General features: G+C 57.2%; 1 protein-coding gene across 1 annotated transcript in view; it reads right to left on the bottom strand.

The window, feature by feature from the left end:
* Nucleotides 1–8,981, bottom strand: part of TET3 (tet methylcytosine dioxygenase 3) — a gene marked incomplete at its 5' end in the record, with an annotated part of 10,055 nt that extends 1,074 nt beyond the window's left edge. Inside the window, 10 exons of the mRNA XM_010003940.1 lie at nt 9–534; nt 878–1,214; nt 2,310–2,447; nt 2,562–2,651; nt 3,494–3,644; nt 3,752–3,960; nt 4,547–4,640; nt 5,491–5,581; nt 8,429–8,702; nt 8,811–8,981. Coding sequence (XP_010002242.1) covers nt 9–534; nt 878–1,214; nt 2,310–2,447; nt 2,562–2,651; nt 3,494–3,644; nt 3,752–3,960; nt 4,547–4,640; nt 5,491–5,581; nt 8,429–8,702; nt 8,811–8,981 — 2,081 coding nt within the window. The remainder of the gene's footprint in view (nt 1–8; nt 535–877; nt 1,215–2,309; nt 2,448–2,561; nt 2,652–3,493; nt 3,645–3,751; nt 3,961–4,546; nt 4,641–5,490; nt 5,582–8,428; nt 8,703–8,810) is intronic.
* Between the last annotated feature and the right edge of the window lie 2 nt (nt 8,982–8,983).

An 8,983-nucleotide genomic window follows, 5' to 3' on the forward strand; every position in this document is an offset into this window, starting at 1 on the left:
GCCCGGACCCGCTCTGGCCCCCCCCGCCCGCCACTTTCTGCTGGCTGGCGTAGCGGTTGGCCCGCTCGTAGGTGCGCTGGTGATGGTTTTTGCTCCGGACGCTGTGCGGGATGGGCTCAGGGAAATCAGTGTTCCCGTAGGAGTGGTTGAGGTTCTCCTGCAAGGCCGGGACGTCGGGGTTCTTCTCATAGCCGTTGCTCACCCAGCTGCTCCCGCTCCTCTCGGGCGCCCCGTAATTGAGAAACTGAGAGGGGAACACGTGGTTGCTGGAAAAGCCGTAGTAGCCGAAGGAGGGAAGCGCGAACTTGGAGTGAAACCCGTTCACGGAAGGCAGATTGGGCTGTGCATAGTAGGAATGGTAAGAATAAACACTGTTCATGCTGTAGGGGTCGGAGGGCCGGCAGCTGCCCAGCACCGAGTAGCTCTCCACCACCGCGTTGCCATTGTACTTGAAGGCGTTGTAATGGCTCTGGGATTCCACCTTGATGGAGGGTTTCAGCGGCTGCGGGGGCAACCCGCTTTTCAACGCCAGACCTGCGGGCACAGCACACACAGCCCCCGTGACCCCCCGGCCCAGGAAGCCACTGGTGGAGAGTGAGGACCCCAAAAACTCCACCAGACTAAGAAATCCCAAGGTGACGGGCTTGCTGACCAACAACAACAACATTGCCCCATTTGCACCCACGCTCTGGGTTGTGGTAAGAGCTCCCCACCACGCCACAACACAGGGATAAACCCCAGTGCCATAGAAATGCCATCCTGCACCTCAACACACCAAGAGCTCGATGCCACCAGCTCCAGAAAGCCCCCAATCCCACCCCCTCACACACTTTTCAGACATCTCGGGGAGGCAGGACCTCAGCTCTGCCCCCATTACCTGTGTTCTGCTGGAGCGTAGGCAGCTCGAGTGCTTCCTGCTTGATCTTCTCTGGTGTCATCAGCTTCTCCTTCTGCAGCTTCTTCTTCTCTGCAGCAGCTTTCCTGGCCTCCAGCTGCCGCTGCCGGCAGGACTTGGCGGGCTCGGGCAGCTTGCGGACCTCGCGGGGGAAGGACGTGAGCACCTGGATGGCCCCACTGCCCACCTTGGCGTTTTGGTTCTCCTCACTGCCAAACTCATCCGTGCTGGACATCTTGTAGAGGGGGAGGACGTGGAGTTGCTCATCTTCGGGGATCTTCCCCACCACGCGATTGTCTTCCTTGGTCAGCGTGCAGACCTGGGGGAGCAGCGGGTACCGACAGCTGCTGGATGTGGCCCGTGGGGCACAAGGACAAAAACCTCCTCCTTATACCCCCCCTGGATGTGAAGACATTCCAGCCTGGCATCCCCCCCAGCCCGCACCAGTTCCCCGCTGGAATTTGGAAACCTCCTGAAAGGTTTGGCTTCACAGAATTCCAGAATTGTCAGGGCTGGAAGGGATCTCTAGAGATCATCTAGTGCAACTCCCCACTAATGTGGGATACTTTGGAGCAGATCCCACAGGGCTGCATCCAGGGGGGTTTGAATATCTCCAGAGAAAGAGACTCCACAACCTGCCTGAGCAGCCTCCAAATGGGGCCTCACCAGGGCAGAGCAGAGGGGCAGGATGATCTCTCTCAACCTCCTGGCCACAATTCCTCATGCACCCTAGGATTCCATTGGCCTTCTTGGCCACAAGAGCACATTCCTGGCTCATGGATCATTTACTGTGTACCAGAACTCCCAGATCCTTCTTCTCAGATCTGCTCTCCACCCCTCACCTCAATTGTTGCCTAGTGTTTGTCCTCCCCAGATACAGGACCCTACAGTTGCCCCTTGGTGAACCTCATGAGGTTCCTCTGCCCAGCTCTCCAGCCTGCCCAGGTCTCTGGATGGCAGCACAGCCCTCTGCAGTGTCACCACCCCTCCCAGTTTGGTGTCACCACCAAACTTGCTGGTACACTATTCACTCATCTGAGTCATTGATGAAGATGTTGAACAAGACCAGACTGAGTATTGACCCCTGGTCCCAAGTGGACCCTGCTCCATTGGTCACAACTCTCTGAGCTGTGTCACACAGCCAGCTCTCCACCCACCTCACTGGCCACTCATCTAGCCCACCCTGATGAGGATGCTGGACACAGGGAAGCACATGATGCCCTGTGGTTTCATCCATGTGTGGTGGCTCCAGCACCCAATGGACCTACATGGCTCCATCTGAGGTGTGCAAAGACCAACGACCACCCACTGGAGTCACACAGGAAGGAAAACTGGGAACGCTGGGGACCAAGTGGCTCAAAAAGTAGCACCAAACAGGGAGGGAGAATCCTGAAGAGCTCGGGCAACCACTCACCACGGTGCAGCCATTGTAGAGGTTGTGCTGATCTTTGTGAGCATGAGCACAGAAGTCCATGCACGCTGTCACCCCCGAGAACGGCCTCCCCTCCTTCAGGCCCAGCCGGCAGTCGATTGCCACGTCCTCGTTGGTAACCTGGCAAGGAGGACAAGGCTCCAGTTGTCCAAAACCTCCTACATGCCACCACCCCACGCCCATCTCTGCTGGCCACCAGGCTGGCATGACTCAAAGGGGACAAGCGGGTGGTACCTGGTTCTGGTAGGCTTGTGGTGCCAGCCTCTTGTAAAGTGGGGCAACCTCGGTGGCCAAGTCCTGGAAGCTTTTCCGGAGCAACTCTTCCTGTGGGAGGGAAAAGAGGGAGATGTCACCCAGGGGGGTTGGCAGCAGATTCTCTGACCCTTCCCACCATGTCCCTCACATCACAAAGCCCCTGGTTTAAATTCCTGGTGAGGTTCTGGCTGTTCAGCCTCCAGGCCCAGGGTCTGTTGTGCTTTTGTTTGCTCAACCCATGATTCCTCTGGCATCTTCCTTGGGGTTTCCAGAGAAAACACATTCATGCCACCTCATACTGGCACTTGCTGTCACACCAAAAGTCCTGGCTTTGGGACACCCTGTTGTCTGTTCTTCCCTCATCTCTCTAATTAATCAAAAATGCCACAAGGAATCTAATTCTCAGGCTTGTGCAAAATGCATGAAGTTCAACAAGGCCAAGTGCAAGGTTCTGCACCTGGGTTGGGGCAATCCCAAGCATAAACACAGGTTGGGAGAGCTTAGAGAACCTTCCAGTGCCTGAAGAGGCTCCAGGAAAGCTGGGGAAGGATTTGGGACAAGGGCAGGGAGGGATGGGTTGGGGGGGATGAATGAAAACTGGGAGAGGGAGATGGAGGTTGGAGATGAGGAGGGAATTCTTTGGTGTGAGGGTGGTGAGAGCCTGGCCCAGGTTGCCCAGGGAAGCTGTGGCTGCCCCATTCCTGGGGGTGTTGAAGGGCAGGTTGGATGGGGCTTGGAGCAGCCTGGGCTGGTGGGAGGTGTCCCTGCCCATGCAGGGGTGGGACTGGATGATCATTAAGGTCCTTCCCAACCCAAACCAGTCACAGATTCTATGAAAACTTGAAGCTGGGGATACAAGGTGTGGACCCACAGCCCCACTGGTTTCCCCCTGCTCTCCCCATGTCACCTACCTCTTTGGGATTGTCCCCCACCAGCCTGAACTTGCGGGGAGTTTTGCTCCGGGCGTATTTGCAGCCATTAAAGTACATGCTCCAAGAGCAGCCGAAGGAGAAAGAAGCACCACAGGTGTTGGGGTCTTTGCCTTGGCAGGCGCAGGTCCGGCTGTGAGAGGGACATGGTGAAGAGGTGTCAGCTCCAAAAATGGGTTGGGGGCGGGGGGGGAGGAACCCCCTCCAGATCCCTTTCCCACCCCCTCTCCATGAACTTACTCGTCGTTCAGGCCGCAGCGGCGGCTGGTGGGGTTGCCGAACTTGGTGAGGGTGTCAGTGAGCTCCTGGTACAGGGTGTCACCCAGCGTGCGGGGGATCCCCTCCCAGGCCAGGATCAGGATGATGATGACAGCGTTCTGGCAGTGGTGGCCAGCCCGGTGCCTCACCAGGCACAGCAGCTTCTCCTCTTGGTTGTGTCTTCGGATCACCTGGAAAACCGAGTCGCACCATCCGATGGGTGTGGGGTGACCCCAAAAATGGGGTTCACAGAATTACCTTGGTTGGAAAAGACCTTTGAGGTCATTGAGTCCAACCCTTAACCTGACACTGACAAGTCCTTAACCAAGCCATATCCCTAAGTACTATGTCTATATGACTTAAGTAACTCCAGGGATGGTGACTCCACCGCTGCCCTGGGCAGCCTGTGCCAGTGCCTGACAACCCTTTCAGGTTCTGGCTCTCCATGGGGATTTTGGGGGACAGCTGAGCTGTGGGGGCTGCCATGGTGGCATCCACCCCCATGGGCTTTTGGGGTGCTCGGGGAGGGACGTGCCCAGCCCAGGGGCTGCAGGCACAGAGGTCCTATGCTGAGGGTGGGAAACCCTGTTGAGTTTCCCCAGGGGTGGGAAACTTTGCTTTCTCCTCATCAGCCACAGATGGATCATCCCACCCCTTCCCACTGCGGCCACCACCGGAGGGGATATCCTTGTCCCCAGGCAGGGAGGGGACAGGCAGCAGCATGACCCCAGGAAGGGCTCCAAGGGGGGTGACAAGAGCCAGGGTGCAGGCACTCACCCACTTGGCGATGGGGCAGCCCCGGGAGCTCTTCCCCTCCTTCCCTGTGTAGATGACCTTCTCGATGCGGATGGCCTTGCCCTTCTCGCCGTACCTGCCAGGGGTGGGTGTCAGCCCCACTCGTCCCCACCAGCCTCATGAGTCCCCTCTTGACCTTATAGGACCCCTCTTGGCCCCGCAGGATCCCTCACTGGCCCCCACTCACTCTCATGAGACCCCACTCCCTCTCACAGACTCCCACTTGTCCTCATGGGACCTCTTGTAGGTCCCCACTAGACCCCATGGGCCCCTACTTGTCCTCACAGGACCCCACTCCCCCTCAGAAACCCCCACTCACCCTCACTGACACCACTTGCCTTCACAGGACCCCTCACAGCTCCCCACGAGCCCTCTTGGGCCCCTACCTGCCCTCACAGGTCCCTCCCTGCCCTCATGGGACCCCTTACAGACCCATGCTTAGTCTCACAGGATCACACTCAACCTCAGAGGATCCCACTTGCCCTCACAAGACCCCTCATGGGCCTCCTCTCACCCTCATGAGCCCCCCCTCACCCTCACAGGACCCCTCATAGACCCCTATTCACTTTCAATAGACCTTCTCACCCTCACAGGACCCCACTTACCCTCATGGGCCTTCAGTCTCCCAAATGAGCCCCCCCTCACCCTCACAGACCCAAAATCACCTTCAAAAGTTCTCCCTCACCCTCATGGGATCCCTCAGACCCCAAAACACCTTCACAAGAGCCCGTCACCCTCACAGGACCCCTCACAGACCCCCACTCACCTTCACAAGACCCTCTCACCCTCATGGGACTTCTCATAGACCCCGATTCACATTCAAAACTTCCTCCTCACCCTCATGGGTTCCCACGTGCCCTCGCAGGCCCCCAGAGACCCCCCCAGCCCCTCCTCACCCTCCCTCCCCCCCTGGGCCAGGCCCTTACCGCTCCTCCATGAGCTCCCTGATGGAGGCCACGGTGGGTCCCGAGCCCAGGTGGGTGTAGTAGGGCCCCTCGTCCTTCTCCACGATTTGCTCTGCAGGGACAGGAGGGGGGAAACAAGAGATTTCAGGGTTTGCACCTCCACTGATTGCCTCCGAGGAAACCAAACGGAATTCTCTCAAATCAAGCCCTTTTGCACCAAAAGCCAGAGGTCCCACTAGGGCATTTTCCCCTCGGTGCACGGGGGAAGGGAAGATGCAATGAGGGGTTCGTTAAGCGACCTGGCAGCTCCTCTTCATTTGCTGCTCCCAGCACTGAAACTGGGAGCAAGGGGATGGGTGCTCAGACCTGCGCCCTGCGGGGACCCAAAACCCCCCCAAGGGGCCTGAAAACCCCCTGGGGGGCTGAGAATTCTCCCCATGGGGCTGCAGCCCCTCCAAGCATCCCGGCAGGTACTGCAGCTCCATCCCGGCCCCGGGAATTTGTCTGGAGCATTTGGATGAGCTCTGCCAGTGATCAGAGGAGGTGGGTAATTCTGCTTGGGGGAAGGGTGCTGGGCTATGGGAAAAGGGTGCTGGGCTATGCAGAAGGGTGCTGGGCTATGGAGAAAGGTGCTGGGCTATGGAGAAAGGGTGCTGGGTGATGGAGAAGGGTGCTGGGCTATGGGTAAAGAGTGCTGGGCTATGGAGAATGGTGCTGGGCTATGGAGAAAGGTGCTGGGCTATGGAGAAGGGTGCTGGGCTATGGAGAAGGGTGCTGGGCTATGGAGAAGGGTGCTGGGCTATGGAGAAGGGTACTGGGCTATGGAGAAGGGTGCTGGGCTATGGAGAAGGGTACTGGGCTATGGAGAAGGGTGCTGGGCTATGGAGAAGGGTACTGGGCTAGTGCTGGGTGATGGAGAAAGGTGTTGGGCTATGGAGAAAGGTGCTGGGCTATGGAGAAGGGTGCTGGGCTATGGACAAGGGTGCTGGGCTATGGACAAGGGTGCTGGGCCCTGCAAGCAACACTCCCCAGCAGCACCAACCCCCCGCAGGATTTCTGGGCAGGATGGTGCCACACGCAGGAGCTCCAGGCAGCCCTGGTCGATCCCAGCGCGAGGGGAAGCTCCAAGAGGCGGGAGCCGCCCAGCACCACAGCTGCCTTCAATGCCTCTTCCCATCTCCTTGGATGCCTCTTCCCATCTCCTTCAAAGCTTCTTCCTACCTCCCCTCTCCCCTGGCCCTGATTTTCATTCCCATCACGTGGAGCTGGCCAGGAGCCAGGGGAGGGAGAGAAGCCGGGCTCAGCTGGGCCGCAGCTGCCGGACACAGACGGAGCGGCACGGCCAGGGCTGGTTTCATCTCACTGTCCAACAACACCTCATCAAGCAGAAGCCCCTGCTCCCACTTCACTCCTTTCTCCTTGAGAAACAACCCAAAACTTCTACTGGAGTGAAATTCCGAGGTGAGATTGAGCGGCTCCAGGAAAACCTTTGATTGGCTCGGCATCATTTGGGCCAATTGAGGAGCAAATCAAGAAATCATCCTAATGTTAATAAAGAGCAGCTTGGGCTTGGCCTGAGGCCACCTCTCCTAGCAGTGCTGGGGCTTGGTTTTCCAGCTGGATGCCCCAATTCCTCACCCTGCTTCTCCCAGGGGCCAGAGCAGCTACACGAGCAATTTTAGGGAGGGAAGGTGCAGGTCCCAGCTCTTGGATGGAGTTGGAGCCAGGGCTGGGAAATCTCTTCAGCACTTGCTGTGAAGTCTAACAAATCCCAACACATGCCAAGAAAAATACACACACACAAACAAAACCCCAAATCCAAGAGTTTGGTGCCTTTTCAAGGCATCCCAGTGGGATCAGCCACCAAACAACCCAGCATCCCAGCAGCAAACACAGCTGCGGGCATAAGCACAGATCCGGTCCAAATTTTGGGTTAATTTGAGTAACTCAAACCAGCTACTTTGGCTTAAAATAGCTGGAACAACCTGGATTTTAGCCAGGTTTCGGAGCTGGAGGACCCATGGGATTTAGCCAAGTGGTTAAGGGGAAACCAAAGCCACCAACTTTTTGGTTTTGCTGCTCTCCCGACCCACAGCCGGGTGGGAGGCTCAGCAGTCACTTGGTGTTTCCCATCCCGACCGTAACATCCAAGAGGGGAACAAGTGGGAGCTTTGCCGGCACTGTGACCCCGCTCCTGATCCACAGAATGACAGGATGTTTGGAGTTGGAAGGGACCTTGAAGATCATCTAGTTTCAACTCCCCTGCATGGGGAGGGACACGTCCCACTAGAACAGGCTTCTCAGAGCCTCATCCAACCTGCCCTTGAACACCTCCAGGGATGGAGTCCCTGGGCACCAGAGTACCTCTGGGCAGCAGTTTTTCACACCTCCTACATTCCAGAGGACCCAAAATCCATGAACACAACACTGACAATACATTCAGCAAGTGACCTAAAAGCACAAGGTATGGCCACAGGAGATGATGGTGACAGGGTGGTCATTTCAGCTCATCATTCTAGTGGATTTGTTTTTGTTATTTATTAATTTAAGAAAGAGCTTGTTGTCTACCCAAGCAGGATTTTTACTGCCTTAGTGAAAGGAACAATAACATCCATGACGTGTCCCCTTCCTTCCCACCATCTCCTTGTTGAGCTGTTTAAGACATACTTTGCCAGCTGCTGCAGCCCACTGATACTTTTAAATCCAGGCCATCCATCTTGTAATTGGTTGCAATCAGTGAGGACAAGAAAGCTTTGCAGAATCAGCTTTTTTAGGCTCAATACATGTAAAAAAAATTAAAAGCCCATCCTTTTGAGCTGAAGAATTAATTCACGGAGCTGCTTTCACGTGTGACCTCCCCCAGCACATATTCATACCTTGGGTTAACCAGGGTGATCCCGCCCTTTCCAAATCACCTCCTCCAAATGCCACACCCCCCCTGGCACGGCCGCTCACTCACCGACACAGTCGCAGGTGGGGAACTCAGCTTGTGCCCTCTTGGCCGGGGTGTCCAGGAGGCTTTTGGTTGGCGTGTCCAGGTATTTCAGCGGCGACTCCAAGAAGCCGCTCAGGGTGGGCGTCAGCGGCACCTCGTCCTTGGTGGGCGTCCCCTCGGCGGCGTCCGCCTCCGGGTTTTGGGTTTCTTCAGAGTAAAAGCACGTGGTGGACACCACGGTGATAGCACCAGAAGACTCGATTTTGATCTGTTTCGGGGACCGGGCAGTGAAGGGAGGCTCTGAAAGTGACCCCTTCCCCGGGGAGAATGAAAAGCTTTTGGGTCCGGCTTGGGGAGCGCTGCTGGATGCCGGGACGGCGGCGGTAGTGGTGGTGGTGGGGGGCACTTGTGGGGCTGGTGGCAGCCCCCCCGGCAGCTCGGCAGCCCCAGGTGGGAGCAGGGCGGGTGTCTCGGGGGGCTGCAGGTTGAAATTCTCCCCGAATTCAGCTTCAAATTGCCGGATGAGCTCTTCCAGCTTGTCATCCACCACGATGGGGGCCGGGGCGTCCGGCGGCGGGG

Source organism: Chaetura pelagica, unplaced genomic scaffold, assembly GCF_000747805.2.
Source record: "Chaetura pelagica isolate M959 unplaced genomic scaffold, ChaPel_1.0 scaffold528, whole genome shotgun sequence".
Lineage (NCBI taxonomy): Eukaryota > Metazoa > Chordata > Aves > Apodiformes > Apodidae > Chaetura > Chaetura pelagica.